The sequence below is a fragment of the Citrus clementina genome, unplaced genomic scaffold, assembly GCF_000493195.1.
Source record: "Citrus clementina cultivar Clemenules unplaced genomic scaffold, Citrus_clementina_v1.0 scaffold_7, whole genome shotgun sequence".
NCBI lineage: Eukaryota > Viridiplantae > Streptophyta > Magnoliopsida > Sapindales > Rutaceae > Citrus > Citrus x clementina.
In genome coordinates, this window is record NW_006262075.1 from 9,902,179 (window position 1) to 9,927,481 (window position 25,303).

A 25,303-nucleotide genomic window follows, 5' to 3' on the forward strand; every position below is an offset into this window, starting at 1 on the left:
TTTTTTACATGAAAAGTATAAATTTAATTTAAATCAAAGCTGTATACATACCAAGCTTACTTTATCCAATTAAAAGCTGAAAACCTTAACTTTGTTTCAAAAAGCCAAATCACACAACCCAGCTAGCACGGCAAAAGATACGCCAAGTCGTTTTCAATTTAAAAATTATGAGCGGTTTAGGCCTGATTTACATAAAAGAAAAGATTTATTTTAATCAGTCTAGACTGATTTTACCACCAGTAGAGTGGACAACATTTTAAATATTCATCAAACTGTGTGCAGGAGATTTTTTAATTCGGGGTAAATTTGTAAAGAAAATTAAGTTAGGTTTGCCAACAGCACCTCTCTAAAAAACAATGATTTAGTGAATAGGCCAAAGCCCAATTGGGGCATTTATAGAGTATCTTGGTTTACTGGTATTGAAGGAAAAATATCAGATAATTCTCGGCACATCTAGCAACTTACCAGAAAATTATTAGGTGAAGAAGAACCAATCTCTAATGAAGACAAGATATCGACTCTACTTTTAGGAAATCGAAAAAGGAGAGCGTACTGTTATTCTCTACAGGTAGAGGGTATTCATTGTACACAAGGATTAAAACACATTTTCCAAAAAAAATAAATACATATATCTGAGACACTTATGCTCCGACCATTTCAATGTTTGCAAGCAATGTGTCTCTAATTTGAACCACTCTAGCTATAATTTCTTTTGCGTTGATTCTCATCTCAGGTGATTCGCTCGTACACTCCATAGCTAAACTCAAGATAGATGATACACATAACTCCTTTGCAGTAAAATATTTGTCTTCTCTACTCATCAGATTTATGTCCACAACATTCGCGACTGAAATGGGTAATGAGTCATTAACCCAGTCTCTTAAGCTCATCTCTCCAGAAAACATTTCATTTGTGGGTTTCTTCCTTGTAAATATTTCCATTAACATAATTCCATAGCTGTACACATCACCTTTTGTTGATACCTGTCCTTCTCTTCCATACTCTACAGGTCAAATCAATTTCAAAGTCTAATAATTCATATAATACTCTGACAAGAAAAAAATTGAAAACCCAACATAACATAATTAAAAATGAACACAATGTGAAGTTTAGAACAAACCTGGTGCCATGTATCCTATTGTGGCAAGTGTTAGTGTCTGTTTCATGGACTCTTCTCCACTTAAGAGCTTTGCAATACCAAAATCACTCAAATGTGCAACCATATCTTTGTCTAATAATACATTGCTAGGCTTTATGTCGCAATGGACCACAGGATTTGAATAACCAAAGTGCAGATATTCCAAAGCTAATGCAACATCAATTATTACGCTCAGTCTCTGCAAAATATCAAAACTAAAATTGTTGGAATACAAATAATCCTCTAGGCTCCCATTGGGCATGTATTCTAACACCAGCGCCTTAAAATCATTATTTGTACAGCTGCTGATGATTTTCACAAGGTTTCGATGACGCACACTTTTTAGGACTTCACATTCGACATCGAAACTCTTCAATGCTCCTTCAAGTTGCAAGTGAAATACCTTTATTGCAACCTCCATCCCATCTAAAAAACTCCCTTTGTAAACCGAACCAAAGCCTCCAGTGCCAATTAGGTTGCTTGCATTAAATTGATTTGTTGCTTGCAAAAGTTCCTTGTAGGAGAATCTTCTCCTTGTTGCCTGCGGTAACATATTAGATTCAATGTTTGACTGTTTGGCGTTTTTTTCTTGACATCTGGAGATCATCGCATATCTAACAGCCAGTATGACTGCGATTATGAACACAGTACTCAAAGGCAAAAGAACTCCAAGAAGAATAGTATTTTTTCTTGATTTCCGATGAGAGCTACTATTGCCACTTTTGCAAACAGGGACTTGCACTTGGGCTAAACCACACAATAAATCATTTCCCATAAATGATCTATTTGAGAAGTTAGCAAAAGGTCCTCCTCGAGGAATCTCACCTTCTAGTTTATTGAAAGAGAGATTTAAATCTTTGAGGTATAAGAGTTTCTCCATAGAAGTTGGAATATTCCCAGAGAGACTATTATTTGATAAATCCAAGGACTCCAAGCTAACCAAGCCACCGATTGATTTAGGAATTGAACCCTGCAATCCGTTATCTCTTAGGGAGAGATCTTGTAGATTCATTAGCCCTCCAATTGCAGTTGGAATATCTCCCGATAAATTATTCCTCGACAAATCTATTATCACCACAACCTTCAAATTTCCAATATCTTCTGGAAGAGACCCATTTAAAAAGTTTGATGAAAAATTAAGGCTTAAGATGTCTTTAAGATTCCAGAAAGTGAAGGGGATAACAGAATTTAGCTCGTTAGAAGCTAATGAGAGTAGTCTTAAAGAAGTTAGATCACCTATGCATGGAGGAATCGGTCCAGAAAGCTTGTTGCCATCCATGTAAAGCACAGATAGTCTAGCTAATTGGCAAAGACCATTTGGGATTGGTCCTTCTAATTTATTATTTACAAGATCTAAACCTTGGAGATTCTGTAGCTTGCCGAATGTAATTGGAATTGATCCAATCAATTCATTCCCCCATAAACCTAGCTCTCTCAAGTTGATTAGATTGCCAATCTCTTTAGGAATGGTACCGCGAATGCTGCAGTTGGAGATGAAGATTCGTGATAAGGATAGAGAAAGATTTCCTATGGAACTTGGCAGGACTCCATTTATTGGATTATTTGATAAGTCTAGGAGTTTTAAATTCTTGCAATTTGCCCAAGAGGAGAGAAAGCTCAATTCAGAAGTAGAAGACGTCAAGAAGTTATAACTTAAGCGAAGCCACTCAAGTTTTCTTAAATTGCCTAAAGTGTTGGGAATAAATCCTGAGAAAGAGTTTTCTCCCAATTCCAGAACGGAGAGCTTAGAAGCATTGAAGATGAAGCTTGGAATTATGCCACTGAAATTGTTACCCGCCAAGGAAATTATCTCCAAGTTTGGAAGTCTTACTAGGTCTATACTTGATGGAAGACTTCCCGAGAGAGCATTAGATGGAAGAGCAAGTGTTTTCATTGCCGACAAATTGAAGATTGAAGTAGGTACAAAACCAACTAGCTTGTTTAATTGAAGCCCCAATATTTCTAGATTACGAAGATTTCCCATTTCGTATGGTATCTCACCTGTGAACATGTATGCAAGCAAACACTCTCAAAATTTCCCAGTTATTTCAGAAAGAATGTGCATGCATTTGTGCTACTTATAAGATATGTTTAATTACTAACAATATAAAACATTAATAGTGGCTCGAAGGTACATACCAGTCAAGTTGTTGAAGCCAAGATAGAGACTTTTGAGCGAGGTCAGGTTCCCAAGGCCTCTTGGTATACGTTCCGTGAATTGATTATATGCCAATGAAACGACAATAAGCTCTTTACACTGCCATATGTTGTTTGGGATTGGACCAGTCAATTTATTATTGGACATGTACAATCCTTTAATAAGAGGAAGACGTCGACACATGTCATCAGGGAGGCTGCCTGTTAGGCTGTTATTCGAAAAATCCATACCAGTTGATAGAGAAGAAAGATTGAAGATAGTTGAAGGAATAGTTCCACTTAAAAAGTTATTTGTTAGCGATACCAGCTCCAATTCTGCAAGATTACCCAACTCCTGAGGAATTTCACCTAAAATTAAACAACCATGTGTTAATGATTTATTACAACTAAGCTTAAGAAACATTTACATAAACCATGTGAACATATACCTCGGAGTTTGTTATATCCAAGACCTAACTTCTTGAGCATGGTCAAGTTGCCGATTTCTTTTGGTATGGCTCCGGACAAATCATTGAACGACAAAGAAAGCATTTTCAGTGTTGATATGGTGAAGATGGAGGAAGGAATTGTACCCGAAAGCTGGTTATGGCTAAGATCAAGTGTTTCAAGTGAAGAAAGGTTTCCGATTTGGTACGGAATGGTGCCTCCTAGACCAAAGTAAGAAATATTGAAGCCCGTGACTCTATGCCTTTGAACATCACAAGTGATGCCTATCCAGCTACAAACAGAGGTACTTGAGGTCCAGTTTTTGGCCAAAAGGCTGCTAGGATCATCAATTAAATCAGCTTTCAGGGTAAGAAGAGCTTGTTGGTCTGTGGTAATGTTTTTTGCAGCTGCTATGACTAATAAAAGAATCACACAATGGAGGATGAAACCTGCATTTGGCTCCATGAGAGAATGTAGACACAAGTTTATATGTTTTTTGCTTGGGAATGCAAGGAATCACTAGATTGTAGACACAAGCGTGTGCGTGCGTGCGTGCGTGCGTGTGTATATATAATTCTGAGAATCTGCATAATGAAGACAGATGAACAAGAAAATTCAAGTGGATATTAAATAACGACCGTTTAAATCAAACGCCCTCTCTTTTAAAGAGACTCGGTCTCACCATCATATTTCTGACCTAAAAAGTTTATGGACTGTTTTCTTCTCCTTTTAATAATTGTTCAAAGAGCTGCAAGCCGAAATATATAGATAGAATTTATATGTTGTAATATAGTCTTAAGACAAAATACTCCACTTTAGAATATTATACACTCACTCTTATGAATTGTTTAAGTAGTAAGTAAATGTACTAATCCTTTGTTTCGTAAAGTCAATCGGACAAACTCTCTAAAGTCAATTTTTTTTTTTAAGCCTCTTTTAAATATGATTGAGATCGAATAACTTGATTACTGAAAAATAAAGAAAACGGAGCACCTTAGGGCGGGATAAGATATGGCATCTTTTTGTTTTTTTTAACCTTCAAATTCAATGCAGTTGTTAAGTCTAGTTAGAATTAATTAGGCATTTTTAATTATAAGACTTTGTTTTCCTTCTTTTTTGTCAATTTCAATTACGCTCACTAACAGACAGTTCAGCTTCCTCAATTTTGTTGGTTCTGATTTGTGAAAACGAAGCGATCATTTTACATGACTTGTTTAGAGAGCTGTTAAATCCGAAATATTGACAGTGTCTATTTTTTTATTCTTTTGGTAGGAAAAATGATAAGAATGAAGTCCATAATTTTTAAAAAGCTGCAGAATGAAATATATGAGCAAAAGAATATTAGAAAAGAATTAAACAAGGATTTTTTAGACCCTATTTTGTGTTGAGGTTGGGTAGTTATAATTTTTAAATTATAGCACTATTGTTTGGTAGACACTAACATTATGACTTGGAAACTAAAGGTGTTGTTTTTTTTTAATCTAAAGTCTGAATTTAACTTTTTTCAAACATTTGTTTATTTTAGGTTTTTTTTTAATTTATCACTTATTGTCAGATAATTTTATCTGAATAGAAAAAATAGAAAAATTCCACTTTTATTTGAAGTCTGGAGTCTAAATGGAAAATTTTAATGTCAAATATTAAAATACCCTTAACAATTCATGTATTTTCAATATTATCTATAAACCTAATATTTTTGTATTATTCTTGAATTTTTTTAATTGCTTTAAATTTTTATTCACATGATAACATTAACTAAACTGAAATATTAAACAAATTAAATTATGTCCATTTTGATGAATAAAAAATAAAACAACAGTGTTGGTTTTATAATAAAATTTGATGTTATAATTACATCTTTTATTACAAAATTAAATTAAGATCAACAATAATAGTATTTTTTTATTTAATGCTACCAAACTAATCAACCTATGAAAATTATAAATTATGAAGAATAAATATGCACCACTTAAAAGGATATTTATGTCAAACTACTAGCTTTTATGTTTTTCTCTTAAGATATTGAAAAAGAGAAAACAAACATATTATTACGATATTTTCATTTAGACATATTCAGAATTCAGCAAAATTCAGACTTATTCAGATTTCAAATAAAAAAAATAAACGCAACCTAAGTTGATTTCATCCCTCACTCGTACAATGAAATTTTTTAATATATTTATTATTTTTGTCAAAATTATTATGTCAAAATTACAAATTTTTATAGTAACTGTAGCTACAGTACCTCAACACAAACTTAACCAAAATTCTCCATGTTTATGGAGTGGTTTAACGCAACCACGAATAATTGATGAACGATAATGTCTTTAATTTTAATGATACTTTTCATTTCATATGTATCCAGCTTGCAAAAGAAGCTTCTCCAATTTAATTGGTTCTCGTTTGTAAAAGTCTTCCAATTTAATGCGTCCTCGTTCTGTAATTTATGCTTTAATGAGGTCACAAGACAAGTACTTTACTTTAGAATAATATATAGCGTTTATTAACGTCAATTGCGCATGCCACAACCTGTTGAACTGGCCATTGCTTCATCTTTGAAGGAAAATACATTTTTGCAGTAACATCTTGGTAAATAATACTACATAGTGTTGGTTAGATACTTTTAATTTTTCAATTTTAGGGTCATGAAAGAATATAATTAAGAAAAATGAAGAAGATGAAAGATGAAGAATAGTTGATAGGTGTATGTAACTGGGGTTAGTTTGGATAAGATGAAATAAGTAAAAATTCAGTTCTAATATATGGGTGCGGCTATTTGAATCCTTTAGAATACTCATTAGCTAGACCTCTTTTTTTAATAAAAATATTTTACTACTAGAACATCCATACTGTAAATTATTACTATTATGGACAAAAATATTATAATTAAGTGTAATATTAATTCCTACTCTTATATTTGGATTCGAGGAAAAATTTCTTGTTGATAAAAGTTGAAATCGGTCAATAAACTATTCTTAAGGCAATCTTTTTTGAATTTGGACTTCAAATTCTCTCCCCCTGATTATTCTTGCTTTGTATTTTTATATATGTATTAAAAGGAAAGAGCCGTCAGTAAAAAAAACTTACTGGTAAGAGCATGAATTTTGACAAAAAAAAGGGCCTGTGTGATATACTGATATTATGTTTCATCACTCATTTGCCATTTTTCAAGAATATAAAATAAAAATTGTTTTGGTAGGCCTTAATTACAGTGTATTTTTTATGTTTATGAAAATAAATTATACATTTCGAATTGCCAAAAATCATGATTTTGAGCCTGGAAACCTCCTTTTAGGGTGCATGAATAGTGCCATTTATAAGCCAGTTGTTGAAAGGTGAAGCTCAAATCTGGGTTTATGTTTGAGCATGACAAGTCAATCATCATTTCCAGAGGCTTACAACGTGTCGTTCGTTCCAATATAACGTGTCGGTGCTACAGCTTCAGAGAGATGTGTGAATATGACGTATTGTCGGATGGTGAAGTAAGTTACCCATGTGATTTGTCACGTGTGTCACTTATGCTAAACGGCAGTGCTTAACGTCGTTTTAAAGCTCAGATTGAATAAACAGTTGGCACGTGTCCCTAGTGGTCTAAGCGGGGAGTTCCTGAGTTCAGTTAACGAACCTAGAAACGATGGGCTGGTTACCAGGAGAGTTTCCTGGATCAATTCTTTTGAATGTATAAAGCCTTACGATCAGATCTGAGAATCATTGTGTAGAGTTACATCTCTTCTTCAATATTGTATCTTGAACACTCTGGAATAGTGAAATTTTATCTCTCTTTTAACTAAGTATGTAGGCACATTAATAGCCGAACCACTACAAACCTTTTGTAGTGTGATTGATTCTGTTTTAACTGGATTTGATTAGATTACTTTGGTTAATCATATCGATTGCGTCAAGACCAATTTATGTTTGGGGGAAAATTTGGATGTTGATAGAGACCAATGACTCAATGACATTTGACAAAGAAAGTCAATCAAATGAAGTCAGCTCGTTTGACTAAATGACAGTATAGCTCACAAGAAACTAAGAGATAAGCTCCCTTGAAGAAAAAGAGATTTTTGGCAAAATACTCAACATCAAAGTAGGGTTGGCAATTTAAGGGCCTGGGCCGGGCTTTGCCAAGCCCAGGACCAGGCCCATATAATGTTAAACAAGTCCAGGCCCTCTCAAAGCCCATCCAAGTTGAGCGGGCTTTGGACGGGCCGGGCCTTGACGGGCCTGGGCCGGGCCTCGGGCCAAGCCCGGGCTTTTACGAAATTTTAATTTTTTTTTAAAAAATAAAATTATAAATTTTCAAAACATAATTAACCAATACATAATACTACAATAGGCTAAAAACTTAAATATAATTCTCTAATACATGATTAGCCAACACAAAATATAAAAATACTAACAATACAAGTACCGTATACAACATACAAATCAACCACATAATGTTACAATAGACTAAAAAATTTAAAAATAATTCTCCAATACATAATTAGGCAACATAAAATAAATCATTAACCAACAGCACAATATTATTCAACATTTTCTACATTAACCACAATATTTTTCATAGCTCAAAATCATAATATTCTTCACAATATTCTTCAACGGATTAACCAATTACATATATTTATGCCTTGCTGTGAACTCATATTACATAATCTAACATTCTGGTGATGTCCTCATATTACATAATATTGTATTGATAATACAATAAAAAAAAAAGTTTGAAGCTTAATTGACGAGGAGTAACGGACCGGAGTTGGATGGTTTGCTACCTCGCTACTGGTGTGCTTTGAATTCGCGTACTACAGACTGCAAATTGCTGCTGCTGCCTCGCTCGAGTTCAAGTGCTTGCTGCAGCATCGCGCGGCTGTGCTGGTGGGTTGGGGTTGCTGCTGCGTCGCGCGAGAGATGCTGGGTGGCTGGAGCTGGACGGTGGGTTGCGCGGGATGGCGGGAGATGCTCGCCGCTGCTGCTGGCTGAGTCGTGGCCGCTGGAGTGCTGGTGGTGGATGCTCGTCGCTCACTGCTGGATGCTGTTGGCCCCGCTGTTGACTGCCGGCGGCGAGAACAGTGAGAAGTTGAGGTGACGGTGAGTGAGGGAGGGAGGGAGGAAACGAGGGATTTAGGGATTTTGACTTTGAGTTGGGTTTTGTTTAAAACTAACGAATTATTTTGTTTGATTCACTTTTTTTTTATTTTTCAGCTTTTTTTAATTTAAATTTTATGATATATTATAAATATTTTTCTTTAAAATATATATATATATATTATTTATTATAAAGCCTGGGCTTAAGCCCGGGCTTTTAAAGAAAGCCCTTATCTGAGCCCATTGCATATGGGCTTTACAAGTCAGAGGCCCTTGTCTCTCACTTAAAGCCACGGGCTGGGCTTAAAGCCCGCGGGCCTGGGCCGGGCCGACACGGGCCTGGGCCGGCCCGGGCTTTTCTGCCAACCCTACATCAAAGGGTATTATTGGAAGTTAGATTTTGTTGGTTAGGATCAGCACATGAATAATGCACATTATCGTGAGAAAGAACAAAAATATTTTCTTTTGGCTAAAGATGAGGAGCTAACAAGAATGGAGATTCTCTAGCTAAGCAATAAGAAAAGGGCATGTCAGATGTTCTTTCGATACCACCGAAAGAGCAACAGGACCCCAAGGCTGGAAGGCTGTCACATGTCCAACTGTAGAGGCAGAAAAGTGGCTAGATGTTTCCTTACCTCCCAAGCTCATAGGTGTTACCATCAAGGGACCATAAGCTAAATTACTCAAATATCCTCACCTGAGGGAGGATAGCCAATCAATGAGTGTCATGTGTTTAAAATTATCGTAATTTCTTGTTATTATTACTATTACTATTATGGACAAAAATTATTACTATTCTGTAAATTATTACTATTATGGACAAAAATATTATAATTAAGTGTAATATTAATTCCTACTCTTATATTTGGATTCGAGGAAAAATTTCTTGTTGATAAAAGTTGAAATCGGTCAATAAAGTATTCTTAAGGCAATCTTTTTTGAATTTGGACTTCAAATTCTCTCCCCCTAATTATTCTTGCTTTGTGTTTGTATATATGTATTAAAAGGAAAGAGCCATTAGTAAAAAAAAAAACTTACTGGTAAGAGCATGAATTTTGACAAAAAAAAAGGGCCTGTTTGATATTATGTTTCATCACTCATTTTCCATTTTTCAAGAATATAAAATAAAAAATGTGTTTGGTAGGCCTTAATTACAGTGTATTTTTTATGTTTATGAAAATAAATTATACCCCTTTGACAATGTTGACAAAGAAAGTTGGAAAACGTACGCGGCACCTATCATTACTCTTGTAACATAATTACAGGTAAATTGCGGGTCCGCCTCTATTATTAATGCTCAGTTTCCTCTCTCTTTCATTTGTTTTTTATGTTTTATGTATAAATATAATTGTTAGTGGGTACATTAAAATTATATAATATATTTTTTTTACTATCTTTCAATGTCCCTATATTTCCAAACAAAAAAACTAAAATATTTTATTTATTTATTTTCAAGTACTATTTTATAAAACCATTACCAAACTCATTTTTAAATTTACCAAATACTAATAAAGTAATCATATGTATATTATATGATATATTATATGTATATTAAGTAAAGAAGGACCAATCTCGAATGAAAACAAGATATCTACTCTACTTTTAGGAAATTTAAAAAAGGAGAGCCTACTTTTATTCTCTCCAGTTAATTTCTTTTTTGTTGATTCTCTTCTCAGGTGATTCGTTTTTACACTCCAGATAGATGATACACATGACTCCTTTGCAGTAAAATGTTTGTCTTCTCCACTTATTCAATTTATGTCTGTTGATGCTGAAATCTGCTCATCCTATGTCCGGCCAGATCTTTACACCAACGTTTGGGTTATCAACAATGAGGATGTCAATTTCTCCTTGCTTTAACGATCGCTCTAATTGCTGAAGTTAGACTTCTCCTTCTTTTTCTCGCTAAGCCTGCGTTCAAAAAAATGGATCAGAGACGCCGGTGGTTTTGCCGGCGTAAACCCTCCGATGCCTAAGTTAGCACAAGGTGTTTACTGGAAAACGGTGCAATTAAGGTTCAAATAATTGCTTAGAATTGGCTTAGTATTCGTATTGAAAAGTGTCTGGATACAATTTGGCAGAGTTTTCCCTTCTGCTCGGCGATCAATTCCTGGCATGTCCTCGTGAGACCAGGCGAATATGTCTGCATGAGACTGTAGGTACTTTACTAGCTCCCCTTTTACTGCCCCGACCAATCCTGATCCGATCTTAACCACTCTGCTCGGGTTGCTTCTGCTTACCACAATCTTTTCCAGCTTCTCAACAGGTTCTTGGCGGCCCTTTTTAGAATCTCCTCGGTTATCTAGAGAAGTAACCTGTAGTGTCTCCTTGGCCGCTGTAGCATAACAGCTCCTTGCCATCCTCTGGTCGCCTTTTACTACGCCAACCACTCCATTTACTCTGTACTTCAATGCCAGATAATGCGTGGATATAACGCATTGGCTTATCCTCATGAATGGTCTCCCCAGTATCATCTGGTAAGGGCTTCTTTCCTCTACCACGATAAAGTCCAGCATCATCGTTCTTTCAAACGGCTTTGTCCCCACAGTAATCGGGAGTTCGATGATCCCCATGGGAGTTAACCGTCCCCCTCCGAATTCCTTCAAGAATGTATTCGTCCGCTCCAGCTTCAAGTCTGAAATCCCCATATCATCTAGGGCCGACTTAAACAGAATGTCAACTGAGCTGCCCGTGTCTACCAATATTCGCCGCAACTTTGTACTTGCTACCAATGCTTTAATCACCAGTGCATCCTCATGGGGATATAAAATACCCTCTTCGTCGTCCTTGGTCCACATAATGGGAACTTGCCGCACTTTTGCCCTCTTAGCTGCTGGCAAATTGAGGAGCACTTCTTTGCCAGTCATGGCATATCTCCCATAGTTCTTCCGTGCCCTGTTCGAATCGCCAGCCAATGTTGGGCCTCCTGCTATCACATGGATGGTCGGCTGTTCCCGTTCCAGACCCCTCTCAACTCCTTCATCCCGCGTGTATTGTGATTCAACGACAGGGGACACTCCATCTACATACTCATCCAAGTATCGGTTCCTCACTAGATCCTCCACCTGAATCTTTAGGTCACGACATTTGCTGATAGTGTGACCATGAGTATCGTAGAATTTGCAGAATCTGCTCTTATCCCGTCTGTGAGTAGGTTTTATTATAGGGGCTGGAGGGAACAGCAGACCTCGTCCCTCGATCATCTCATACAATTCCTCCATGGAGATCTTTAACGGGGTGTACTGTCTGTACGCCAAGCTCTGGTCAATCAGCTGGACTGCTCGGCTATCATGAATATCGTCCCGAGCGGATATTGAACGTAGCTGACCTGATCGCCCAGTTCTGGCGTTGGCTGTATGTAGTGTTCTGGGAGCGTTGTGATAAGGATGGTTAGCCAACTGTCAGAATTCTCGTTGTCGCTCCAGGAATGGGGGTCGCGGGGGCTGAGCTCGGTTGTGTTGGGCCTGTTGCGGTCTTTGAGCCATGGGGTAAGGGCGAGACCGAGCTGATATTCCGCCCATTACTGAGGATTCCCCAACTCGCTTTCTCGATCCGCTCCCGTTCGGGGCTCTCTTTTCCTTTCGTCTCAGCTCTTCCAGCTGTTCACTTTTTATCCTTGCCGATTTCTCCTCTTCGATTTCTATATCTCACCTCGCCTGTTCGTACCCCGCCGAGTAATTCTGCACTAGGGGGCTTCTTAAATTATACCACAATCGGCCGATTCTTACACCTTCTTTTAATCCCCTCAATGCCTGCGGGTGATTAAAAGCTCCTAGATCCGGCACGGCCCGGTGATATCGTTTTACAAAATCCCGAAGGGATTCATGCTTCTCTTGTTTCATCCCCATCAGTTCCATCATGTCGTCCTCTGGGGCTACTGCTCCTCGGAACTGTTCGGCCAAGTCTTGGCACATCTGCTCATACACTTTTATACCTCCTCGGGGCAGCTTGCGGTACCATTCTCGGGCTCGTCCCTCAAGTGTCAACGGGAACACCCTGCACCTCTGAGCTGGTGTCAGCCCCTGCACACCAGTCATGTCGTTGAAACGTTCAATATGCACCAGCGGGTCACTTCGCCTGGAGTATTTGAGGTCGGGGAAGCGGAAATCTCTTGGGATTACTGTACCCATGATCTCGGTTGATAACGAAGATTCTTCATCTAGCATTATCCTCCAGCTCGGGGGCTTTCTCCTGCCCTGTATCTCCTCCATTACCTGCGCCAATCTGCGCACCTCTCCCTCCAATTCTACAGCACGGTCAGGATCATGCGCAGCTACCTGATCTCGCTCCTGCTCGGCATTCTGCAACCGCTGCCTGAGCTCTCCTTCATCAACACTGGCCCCTCGGCCATCAATTTCCAGTACCTATCTGGGGTGAGGTTGGTATCTCCCTTCATCCACGCGTTCTCCTGGAACCCGACCAATACTTCTGTGGGGATGCACCCCATTAGGTTGGTCTACCGGCGGAGGGGTTTCCTCGACTCTACGCCTCTGGTGGCTGGGTTCTGCTCCAACTTCATCTCTCCTCACGGGGGTTTCACAATCCCTTCTTCGCTCATCTCTCAGTTCATACAGTACGGCCGCGAGAGTCTCCATTTGTTTCTCCATCCGCTCCAATCGATTTTGCATCATCCTCTCCCGGGCTTCATTTGCAATTTCCCAGAGAGTGATTGTCTCCACAGTTTCGTTATCCTCCCTCAAAGCATCCTTCCTTAGCACATCCATGTCTAATCGTTCGCTGCTTCTCCGGTAACTACTAATTTGGTGGTAGCTTTTTATCCAGCTCCCCACAGACGGCGCCAAAATATTAATGCTGAAATCTGCTCATCCTATGCCCGACCAGATCTTTACACCACGTTTGCGTTATCAACAATGAGGATGTCAATTTCTCCTTGCTTTAACGATCGCTCTAATTGCTGAAGTTAGACTTCTCCTTCTTTTTCTCACTAAGCCTGCGTTCAAAAAAAGGATCAGAGACGCCGGTGGTTTTGCCGGCGTAAACCCTCCGATGCCTAAGTTAACACAAGGTGTTTAGGGGAAAACGGTGCAATTAAGGTTCAAATAATTGCTTAGAATTGGCTTAGTATTCGTATTGAAAAGTGTCTGGATACAATTTGGCAGAGTTTTCCCTTCTCTTGGTTTTTCTGTCCCCTTTCTTCATTGATTTCTTCCTCTTTTATAGCCTCTGTCCCACGTTTCCGTTTACCCTTCATCCCTCTTTTTTCGGGTAGTGGCAGCCCTTCATGGGACTTTAACTGCTACATTGTGGGCAAACGTGGGATCTCGCGTCTCCCTCAACGGTTCTGGAAAATGCGCAACTATCGTGATTCTGTGAAATCGTGTTTCCGTTCTTTGGGGGATGGGTATCGGCTCGGTATATGTTTCTGGTCGGTGTACTTCCGTGGCTAGTACTCATCTCTGGTCAGCTCATATTTGTAGAAGGCTCATTTTCAGTGTTTTGCTCGTACCGTTCGGCCGAGGTGATCCACCCCGGGGTGGGGACGATGACATGACCGAGCTGGTGCTCTTATTTACCTAACAATGTCCACAATATTTTGTGACTGAAATGGGTAATGAGTCATCGTGAAAGAAAATTTATTTGTTGGTTCCTTGTAAATATTTCTATCAGCATAATTCCATACTATATATGTCATATTTTGTTGGTATTTGTCCTTTTTTGTAGTCTTGCGGGCCAAATCAATTTCATAGTCAAATAATTCGTATAATCCTTTGACAAGAAAAATATGAAAACCTAATATAGTACAATAAAAAATGAACAAGATGTGGAATTTAGAATAAACCCGGTGCCATGTATCCTATTGTAGCAATTGTTTGTGTTTGTTTTGTGGATTCTGCTCCAATAAGAGATTCACAATACCAAAATCACTCAAATGTGCAACCATGTATTTGTCTAACAATACAATGCCAGGCTTTATGTCACAATGAACCACAAGATTTGAATAACCAAAGTGCATATATTCTAAAGCTAGTGCAGCATCAATTATTATGCTCAATCTCTGGAAAATATCTAAATTAAAATTGTTGGAATACAAATAATCCTCCAGCCTCTCATTGGGCATTTACTCTAGCACCAATGCTTTAAAATCATTATTTGTACAATTGCTGCTAATTTTCACAATGGTTTGATGGCAGACACTTTTTAGCACTTGCCGTCCAACATCAGAATTGTTCAGTGCTCCTTCAAATTTCAGGTGAAATACCTTCATTGCAACCTCCGTCCCATCTAGAAATTTCCTTATGTGAACCGAACCAAAACCTCCATTCCCGATTAGGTTGTTTTCATTAAATTGATCTGTTACTTGCAAAAGTTCCTTGCATGTGAATCTTCTCCATGTTGTTCGCGGTGACAAATTAAGTTGAATGTTTGACAGTTTAGTGTTTCTTTCCCGACATCTGGAGATAATCATCGCATATCTAACAGCTAGGATGACTGCGATTACGAACACAGTACTCAAAGGCAAAAGAACTCCAAGAAGAATGGTATTTTTTTTCTTGATTTTTGATGAGAGTGACTATTGCTGTTTTTGCAAAAAGGGACTTGCACTTGGGCTAGCCCACACAATAAATCATTTCCCATAAATGATCAATTTGAGAAGTTAGCAAAAGGTCCTCCTCGAGGAATCTCACCTTCTAGTTTATTGAAAGAGAGATTTAAATCTTTTGAGGTAGAAGAATTTCTCTATAGAAGCAGGAATAATCCCAGATAGATTATTATTTCACATATGCACTCTCAAAACCAATTTGGATTTTCACTAAGCCACTCATTGATTTAGGAACTGAACCTTGCAAGCTGTTGTCTCTTAGGGAGAGGTCTTGTTGTAGACACATGCACTCTCAAAACCAATTTGGATTTATAATATTTACGGGTACTTATTTATGCGTTTTATGTGATATATAAAATAAGATTATTCTAGGTAACACTGTAGAAAAATCATGCTAGTGGTTATTAGACATTAGGCTGGGACTAATGAGTTTTCAGTACCCTGTGAACCTAATATTTGTTCTAGACAATGTTAGTATTAAAATATAAATTTTGTCTACATTTGTTGTGGTGCTATATGATAGAACGATTTACTCCATCATTGAGGTAGTGACCTCAAGCAAACAAGTGGGTGCAATGTAACAAGTACATACACTGAACTGGATCCCCTTAGAACACCCAAATAAAATAATCAGTGTCAAAAGTGAGGGGTAGTTCAGCTATAATTTATTAATTGTCCTTAGACCTCAACGATTTTTATATCTTTGCATACTATCTATATGACTTTGATATTGTCAACTAGTGATGCTAATCATGTTTATTATCAATATACAGACATATTGGCTTATACAGAAAATATTCAAAGTATACAAATGCTCAACAACGGATCCACCATTCTCAATTATGAGAAAGTATCAAAGTATATATTATCAAGCAATTTTCATAAATGAATTAGACTCAAAAGGTTGGCCAGCAATGTTTTGCAAAAGTTATTTTATTGATATTTACAAGTATATATATATATTTTTTAATTCTTTTAATGAGTCCAATTAAGAAATGAAAATTAAGAATGAAAGATTACATGAACAACTCAACAGTGAGTTTTAAATACAAACTTAGAAGTTCATGTGGAATATAGTATGATGGAGGGACTGATTAAAATAATTGTATTGATAAGGAGTCTCACATGAAATTCTCTGTACTTTAGGGGTAAATTGCAATATGTTGATAGACATAATTACAATTAAGTGGAAGTCTATTATCTTGTTGAATAAGATAAATAAGAAGATAATATTTCAAACTCAAATTTTGAAATATTTTAAATTTTTAAGTTAAAGGATAAGAGTATATCTAGTTTTTAGATAATAAAAAGTTATATTCCCACAACTGAAGATAGAGAACCCTAAGAATCCCATGTAATTTTTACTCTTAGATTTTTAAGTCTTATATATAGGTAAGACTATTCTCTATAAGAATTGGCCATCAGAATTATTGTAGAGCTCTTGAAAAAGTTTTAGAGAGGAAAAGCCTTTTACGATATAAAGTGAATCACTTTGGAGGCAAGACATTTGGATTGCTAAGTGAGGTCTGTTTATTTTATTGCTGAAACTCATGTTGGGTCAAGCGATCTTGGTTGCATTAATAGACACTTTTCACTTGTAGATTTATTAGCCCTCTAATTGCAGTTGGAATATCACCCAATAAATTATTCCTTGACAAATCTATTATCACCATAACCTTCAAATTTCCAATGTCTTCTGGAAAAAGACCCATTCAAAAAGTTTGATGAAAAGTTAAATCTTAGGATGTCTTGACGAATCCAAAAAGTGGATGGGATAACAGAAGTTAGTTCGTTGGAAGCTAATGAGGGTATCCTTAGAGAAGTTAGATCACCTATGCATGGAGGACTGGATCCACTAAGCTTGTTGGTCATTCATGTAACGCTCAGATAGTCATAGCCAAACGGCAAGGGTCATGTGGCATTGGTCCTCCTAGTTTATTATTTACAAGATCTAAACTTTAGAGTTTCTGCTGTTTTGCCGAGTGTAATCGGAGTTGGTCCTCTCTGTTGCGGACGGGCGGATTGAACAATTATCAAATACAAGTTCTCCTAAATCTCTCAAATTACTTGATTTGTAATTGCTCTCAAATGTGGGATGATCTTCAAATGAAAAATTGCCCCTCTATTTATAGGAGTGCATGGTTGCACTGTTTCTCTTGATTTTGGCAATTGGTCAACTTGTTTGGTGTGCACCAAATTCGGCAACCAATCTTCTGCCATCGTTTCTTGAAAAGCCCTCCAAATACATTAAAGTTTCCAATATTTCAGCCACCAACTCTCTACATTTGTTAGCAATTTCAAATGCATTTGAAATTGCTAACAAATGTAGAGTTAGTGACTGGAATATTTGATACTTTAATGCATTGGGAGGGCTTTTCAACACTCATTGTCCGCTAAACCCAACACTGTCAAGTTGATTAGGTTTCCAATCTCTGGTGAAACCACGAATGCTGGAGTTGGAGAAGTAGATTTCTGTGAAAGATAGAGAAAGATCACCTATGGAACTTGGAAGGACCCCATTTATTGGATTATCTGATAAGGCTAGGACTTTTAGATTCTTGCACTTTGTCAAAGAGGAGGAAAGCTCAATTCAGGAGTTCAAGATGTCAAGAAGTTATGAAACAAGCTGAGCCACTTTATGTTTCTTAAATTGCCTAAAGTGTTGGGAGTAAATCCTGAGAAAGAGTTTTCTCCCAAATCTCGAATGGAAAGCTTAGAAGCATTAAAGATAAGCTTGGAATTATGCCACTGAAATTGTTAGCTCTCAAGGTAATTGACTCCATACTTGGAAGTTCAATTAGGTATGTGCTTGATGCAAGACTTCCTGAGTGAGCATTTGATGAAATCTCAAGTATTTTCATTGATGACAAATTGAAGATTGAAGTAGAAAAAAACCAACTAGCTTGTTTAGTTGAAGCCCCAAAAACTCCAGATTATGAATATTTCCAATTTCATTTGGGATCTCACCTGTGGACATTTATGCAAGCACAGGCTTATGCAATTTCCTAAATTATTTAAAATTTGTGCTACTTTGAAGATATTTTCAATTACTAACAAGATAAAACTTTAATTGTGGTTCGAAGGTACATAACGATCAAGTCCTTGTAGCCAAGATAGAGAGTTCTTGAGTGAGGTTAAGTTCCTAATGTCTTTTGGCATACGTCCCGTGAATTGATTATGTGACAATGAAATAAAAATAAGCTCTTTTACATTGCCACAAGTTGTTCCGGATTGGACCGTTGAATTGATTATAAGACATATACAATCCTTTAAGAAGAGGAAGACGACAATACAAATTATCTAGGAAGCCGCCAGTTAGTCTATTATTCAAAAAATCTATATCAGTTGATAGAGAAGAAAGATTGAAGATGGTTCATGGAATAGTTCCCTTTAAAAAGTTCTGTTATCGGTACCCGCTTCAATTCTGCAAGATTTCCCACCTTCTGGGGAAGTTCAGCTAAAAATAAAACCGCGACGTGTGAATGAATTATTAAAACTGACCTTAGGGAACATTTCCATAAACCATGTGTTCATATACCTTGGAGTTTGTTATATCCAAGATATGACTCCTTAAGCATCGTCAGGTTGCCGATTTCTTTTGGGACGGCTCCCGATAAATCATTAAACATCAAAGAAAGTATTTTTCAGGGAGGAAGGAATGGTACCCGGAAGCTGGCTATGGCTAAGGTCAAGTGTTCCAAGTGAAGAAAGGTTTCCAAGTTGTGAAGGAATGGTGCCTCTTGGACCGAAGTCAGAAATATTCAAGGCTGTCTCTATGCCTTCGAACATCACAAGTGATGCCTATCCAGCAACAGAGGTATTTGAGATCCAGTTTTTGGCCAAATGACTGCTAGGATCGTCAATCAAAATGAGCTTTCAGGGCAAGAAGAGCTTGTTGGTCTGTGGTAATGGTTTTTGGCTGGTGTTATATCTAAAGAAAGACTCAAGCAATGGAGGATGAAACTTGGATTTGGCTCCATGAGAGAATGTAGACAGAAGTTTATATGTTTTTTGTTCGGTAATGCAAGGACTCACTGGAGTTATATATATATATATATATATCTATATATATATATAATTCTAAGAAGCTGCATAAAACCAACTGTCGTCTTCTCCTTGTATCACTTGTTCAAAGAGCTGTCAAGCTCAAATATATAGACTCTCAAAAGTAGTCTCAAGACAAAATACTCTACTTTAGAATATCATACAGTCACTCTTAAGAATTGTTTAAGACTAAGTAAATGCGAACACGTAAACAATGGAATTACTTGATACTAATCCTTTGTTTCCTGAAGTTAATTGCAAAAATCAAGAAAAAATCAAGATTTTTGAAAGCCGCTTTCACATTTTGGTTAGTTAAACAGGCAGAAACTAGTAATATGATTTAGATTGAATAAATTATTACTAAAAAACAGAGAAAACAGAGCAACCTAAGGTGGGAGCGAAAAAGAAATGGCATCTATTGCTTGTTTACAGCAAATTGTTCGTCCTTTCTACTTAGTAGATTCGTATAAAACAACTTCCATCATAAAAACAGGAAGCATATTATGCATTAACCCAAAACTTTATAATCATTTCTCCTTAAAAGTCTCATAAATGTTTAATCGCATTAGTGTAGGACTTACAATCACTAATAATTTTATCATTATTAAAAAGACAAAAAACAATTGTGAACTTTTCATTTATTGAGGTTTATTAAAAACTCGTCTATTTTTACTTGATAGATGAGTTCTTATTTCATAATAGTTGTTACTTCGAAGCCATAATATCACAATATCAAACATTAATTAGTTGCCAATCATTTCCTGAAATCGATAGACTATGCATGAAATTAAAGAACCATTGTTTTTAAACATATGATTACCATGGTACTAAATCACTTGTTAGTTGAATGATTGTTTATTAAATATATACTTCCAAAATGCATTATTGCTTTTCTTTTTATCTTTTTCCTCTTTTCCCTCTTTATATCATTTTTTTTTAACTTCAAAGTCCATGCAGTAGTTGTAAGCTATGTTTCAATTAAAAGACCTTTTTTCAAATTGTAATGACGCTCCCTAACAGACGATTCAGCTAATTGGTTCTCATTTGTTAAAACGAAGTGATCATTTAAAAAAAAAATTCAAATTTCACGAAGCCAGCAGTTAGTCTTCTCCAATTTACTTCGTTCTCATTGTGTAATTTATTATTTATGTTGTAATGAGGTCATAGGACCAATATAACACTTCATAATATTATAGTCATTTTTAGAAACTGCGTAAAGTCAATTACGCGTGCCACAAGCTGCTGTCATAGCCATTGCCTAACTTTGAAGGAAAATAAAATTTTTCAGTAACATCTGTGTAGGTTGGATCCTTTTAATTTTTCAGGTTTAGGGTCATGAAGGGATATAATTAAGAAAAATAAAGAAGGTGAAAGGTCAAAGATGAAAGACGCTGACAGGCGTTTGTAATCAGTGTTAGTTTGGAAATTTTAACAGGTGTATATAGTAAAAATGCAATTCTTATATAACTTTTAAACTTCTAAAAATCAAATCACATTACATCAAACCAATAACCCCAAAATTTAAACTTCCTAACACCTCCTTCAATTGGTCTCCATAGGAGTGCATCAAATTTGCTCAAAATAAAAGCAGGCCGAAAACGTTACACCTTTATTTGATTGACAAACTTAAGTAGATTGAGCCTTTCTTACAAAAAAAATATATATATCATCCTATTTATCCCTACCTGTTAATGGGAAGGAAATTAAAGCATTGATTCACTTTATTAATTAGAGGGGAATTAATCTTAATTGTTTATTGGCAGTAGAATTCTAATTTATGTCCCTCAATTTTTACAGCACAAGTTCTTTCATTGGGCTACAAAATCTGCAGGTGATTTCGTTGAAGTTCATGAAGTTTAAATGTAAGTTATATACTAAATGGTTATCTTCTTAGTAGTGCGTTTGTGATGCAGAGCAAATAGCTCTATATACGATTCTTCGTAAAAGCAGAGCGTATCAATTTTTCTTTTGTAACCTTTCAAGTAAATTTTAGATTTTTTGTTGTAGTTACGTACTGTTCAGGTAGCATATCATGCATTAACCCAAAGCTTCATAGTCATTTTTCTGCTAGAAGTTTCATAAATATTTTATCCCATTAAGTAGTGTAATTTCATATAATCATCAACCTTTCTTGATACATATAAAGTGACCTGATTAATGTGACCTGGTTTTGGGCTAATACCTGTTAATAAAATGACCTGATTAATGTGATTTTTTGGAGACTCATTTATCGTGAATTGGAAAAAATATTCATCAACTGATCATATATATTGGTGCATAATTTGGTCAAGCTCCCAATAAACTTCTTGACAACTGCACATACCAATTTACCAGGCCTCTAAATGATGATTTCGCATTCAAATATCGCTAAGTTTTGTTCACATTAGTTAGTGAAGGAAGTTAATTGGACTTATAAGTCAGACAAATTATTTTAGACTAATTTTTCGAGTTCAATACTTAGAAATCCTACTCCTAACCCATCTTATAGATTATCAATCTCAAATGTAGAGCACTATTAGAGCAGACTTGGTCCCTTAATAGCTGACAACTGAAGTCATCATTTGGAGGCCAAATGCAAGTGGCGAGAAGCATCTGAGCGGTCAAGTGTTCTTGAAAGCATTTGAGAGAAATTTATTTCCTTCAAAGTATTTGAGAGAGACTGATTTATGAAATCAAGGAAGTCTTTATGACTATATTCATTTGAGCAAATTTTGTGAACGAATTCTTCGATTTGGCAACTCCCGAAAGAAAACAATTCTTGGAATGGGAAACAAACCATGATCAACACTTCTAGTTCATAGGATACAAAGTCCATGCCATGTCAAAACCAGTGGACAAGAAGAAGCACAAACAGAGATTGGAGTGTCAGGTTTTGTACAATCCTGAAGAGTACAACATGAACACTTTTCATGCCCAACACCCTACGATTGTAAATACTAGAAACATTATGACACACGCTGTAAACACAATACAACAAGCATTGCCAACTCTTGTTGATTCAGCCATCAAATTCAGCATCAAGTACTCGTATGATAACGCCATCCACTGTCTACAAAAGATTTTTTGGAACGATTAATCAAAGAGAAAAGAAATATCTGTTCACAATATCATCAAAAGCGTAACCATATATTATAGGAATGAATTGAGCTATGAAGCTGGAAATCAGGCAGTTCAAGAAAACAAATGAGAATAGTAGATTAAGATAGTACTTTTAAACGTACCCTGTATTCAGATTAACGCTTCACATTCATCTCTTGGAATTTCACAGTGAAGACATCCTTGGTGGCTTCATCCTCCCACTCCAACTGGTTCCACCACTCTGCACTTGCTCGTACCGAAATTAAACTTCTCCTTGCGCTCTCCGAGTTAAATGGGAGTTTCTTCAAACTTGGGCAGCCAGTTATAGATAGAGTTTGGAGTGAAGGAAAGGCCATCGTTCCGCTACATATGCTCCTCAGGGTTGGTAGCCCATCAAGATCAACCGCCATAAGATTTGAGAAATAGTTGCGACTTTCTGAAGAACCAGAAGCATAGGTACCTACTATTTCTTCCAAGGAGTGACAGTTACTCAAAGAAAGAAACTGAAGGCTTGGAACGTGTACGAGGCACGTCAAGTTTTGTATATCTGGACACAAAATGATAGATAGACGACGAAGAGCAGAAAATGAAGGACGATTATTCAATCCCTGATCAATATTAAGCCTCTTCATAAAACCACACTTTATGCGAAGTATCTCAAGGTGCGACAGCATTAGTCCTAACTCGAGTGACAGGAGCTCCGAAGACTCTATTGTTAGTCTTCTGATGCATCTTTGTAGCTTGGGGGAGTTCAGAAGTTTATCGACAGCTTCGGTAGAAAATAAGGTGAGACTCAAGTCATTCAAGTGTTCCAAGCAATTCAACTCATCTAAGATGGCTGTTTCATTAAAAAGTGGATCTATCAACTCAACAAGTTCGGTCGAGAAACAGCTGAACACTTGTAACGATGAAAGACTTGAAATCACTCCTTCTGGAATAGATAGATGACATTGTATACCGTCTAAAAGTAGAACCTTCAGTTTTATCAAACGCTTGATCGCAGTCGGCAAACATCCTATACTTGTGTTTGAAAGATTAAGATGGTGCAAGTTTTTCAATCGTCCAATCTCCTCGGGCAACTGATTTAAGTCAAGATTATATGACAAGTCCAAAACTTCCAACGCATCCATAGAATCAAAGAATCTACTTGGAATTGGAAGTGTATGCAGCATAGTAAGCCTAGCAAGCAAAGTTCGCACCTGAGGACATGAAGGTGCTTCAACGAGAGCCAAAAAGTCGATGCTAGAACCCCACAGCGACAATCTTACAGCCTCATGCCATCCGTCAAAGCTGTTAATTGATTCAATATTTGATCCAGTATTATTTTGCAGTACTAGAGTCTTGTTATCGTTTTCAGAAGCCAACTCCAAGGCCATATCGCGTATCAAGTTGTGCATCTTGACAGAATCCTCAGAATTCTCGCCCCTCTCTAGTAGACATGCAAGTTTCAAACTTTCAATAATATATTCTCCTTGATCTCGAGGAGAAATTCCATTCAAGAATCCCTCCCCAGTCCAAAGTTGAATAAGTTCATCTTTTGTAATATTATGTTCCTCTGGAAATAAGGCACAGTATAGGAAACAAGTTTTGAATATGTCCTCCCTCAAGCTGTCATAGCTAAACCTCAAAATAGGAAAGACAGAATTTCCCATACCTGCAAATTTGAATGGATATCTTTGTAATTCACCGACTGCATACCGCCATTGAGTAGGGCCCATTCTACTAGCCATGGCATGGCCAATGGTAACCAGAGCAAGCGGCAAACCTCTGCATTCTTCCACCACAGTTTGTGCAAGGTTTGAAATCTCAAAATGGGAACTGTAAACATCTTCCCCCACTTTGTACCGGAACAAATCTAGGGCCGCCTCCGGGGACAAACATTCCACTCTAAATCTTCTACGAGCTCCCATCTCACCGCATACTTCTTCCGACCGGGTTGTAAATACTATTTTGGACCCTGTTTGGCTGCTGTCATCAAGAAGATCAGAAACTCCAACTTTTGAGAGATCTAATCGTTCCCATACGTCGTCTAATAGCAACACAAACTTCTTCCCTCTTAAGTTGCTCAAGATTTCATTTGCTCTTCCATCCTCATCTTTGCCTATCCACATTTGATCCGGGATCTCGAATCTTCTGAGTATACTTTCTTGGATTTTCTCCAAGTTGGCATCTCTGGACACCTTAACCCAAATCACCAAATCAAAATCGTGCCCTGTATCTCGAAACTTATTGTTAAGCTTCTTTAGAAGGGTGGTCTTCCCGACACCACCCATTCCGTACAACCCGATCACCTTCTCATTATGATCTTCAATGCATCTCCAAACTTCACTGATAATGGAGTCCAAGCCAACAGTCTTCCCTATTGGCCTCTCCTCCACGGGAGCTCGTGGTGGCCTTTCAGCAATAACAGCAAAATGCCCTCGACCTATTAACTCTTCCACAGCAACAATCTTCTCACTGGCTTCTTTTCCCAACTTGTCTCTGGAGCACCAGGTTCCAGGAAAACATGTTTTCCTCAAACAAGTTTTCTGGATCTCTTCATCACCTCTCTGTAAAATGCCATCCACTTCTCGGAGCATGAATTGCGCGCTTTCCAGCCAGCCATTCACTTCGTGTCTAGGCCTGGAACGCTGCTCCACCGCTAGATCAACCCTTGCTTCCACATCTCTGGTGATGTTTTCAAGATCACGCCTTGCTTCTCTCAAAGAATTGAGACTGTCCGTAAGACCACAGACGTAACCACAATGTTTGCTGATCACACCACACAATGGACATACAAGATAGTCCATGATTGGATTGATCAAAATCTCCAT

The 25,303-nt window shown here is 37.2% G+C and overlaps 3 protein-coding genes across 3 annotated transcripts; all 3 read right to left on the reverse strand.

The window, feature by feature from the left end:
* Positions 1–641: 641 nt before the first annotated feature.
* On the reverse strand, positions 642–4,186 carry LOC18036930 (probable LRR receptor-like serine/threonine-protein kinase At3g47570). The gene is made up of 4 exons (XM_024181102.1): positions 3,724–4,186; positions 3,278–3,643; positions 1,121–3,139; positions 642–1,003 (listed from the first exon to the last, which is right to left on the reverse strand). The coding sequence occupies exons 1-4, from the start codon at positions 4,184–4,186 to the stop codon at positions 642–644; spliced, it is 3,210 nt and encodes a 1,069-aa protein (XP_024036870.1).
* Positions 4,187–10,797: 6,611 nt separating this feature from the next.
* On the reverse strand, positions 10,798–13,530 carry LOC112096893. Its single transcript, XM_024181104.1, has 3 exons — positions 13,233–13,530; positions 12,458–13,130; positions 10,798–12,172 (listed from the first exon to the last, which is right to left on the reverse strand). The coding sequence occupies exons 1-3, from the start codon at positions 13,528–13,530 to the stop codon at positions 10,798–10,800; spliced, it is 2,346 nt and encodes a 781-aa protein (XP_024036872.1).
* Positions 13,531–22,645: 9,115 nt separating this feature from the next.
* LOC18036535 (probable disease resistance protein At5g63020) lies at positions 22,646–25,303 on the reverse strand. Its single transcript, XM_024180055.1, has one exon. The coding sequence runs from the start codon at positions 25,301–25,303 to the stop codon at positions 22,646–22,648; it is 2,658 nt and encodes an 885-aa protein (XP_024035823.1).

Coding starts and splice junctions, on each gene's coding strand:
- LOC112096893 (XM_024181104.1), bottom strand. CDS start 13,530: ATGGATGTGCTAAGGAAGGATGCTTTGAGGGAGGATAACGAAACTGTG. Junction 13,131..13,232: donor TGGGGTGCATCCCCACAGAA/GTATTGGTCGGG, acceptor GTGTTGATGAAG/GAGAGCTCAGGCAGCGGTTG. Junction 12,173..12,457: donor GCGGGGTACGAACAGGCGAG/GTGAGATATAGA, acceptor CAACGCTCCCAG/AACACTACATACAGCCAACG.
- LOC18036930 (XM_024181102.1), bottom strand. CDS start 4,186: ATGGAGCCAAATGCAGGTTTCATCCTCCATTGTGTGATTCTTTTATTA. Junction 3,140..3,277: donor TGGCTTCAACAACTTGACTG/GTATGTACCTTC, acceptor ACATGTTCACAG/GTGAGATACCATACGAAATG. Junction 1,004..1,120: donor AATAGGATACATGGCACCAG/GTTTGTTCTAAA, acceptor TTTGACCTGTAG/AGTATGGAAGAGAAGGACAG.
- LOC18036535 (XM_024180055.1), bottom strand. CDS start 25,303: ATGGAGATTTTGATCAATCCAATCATGGACTATCTTGTATGTCCATTG.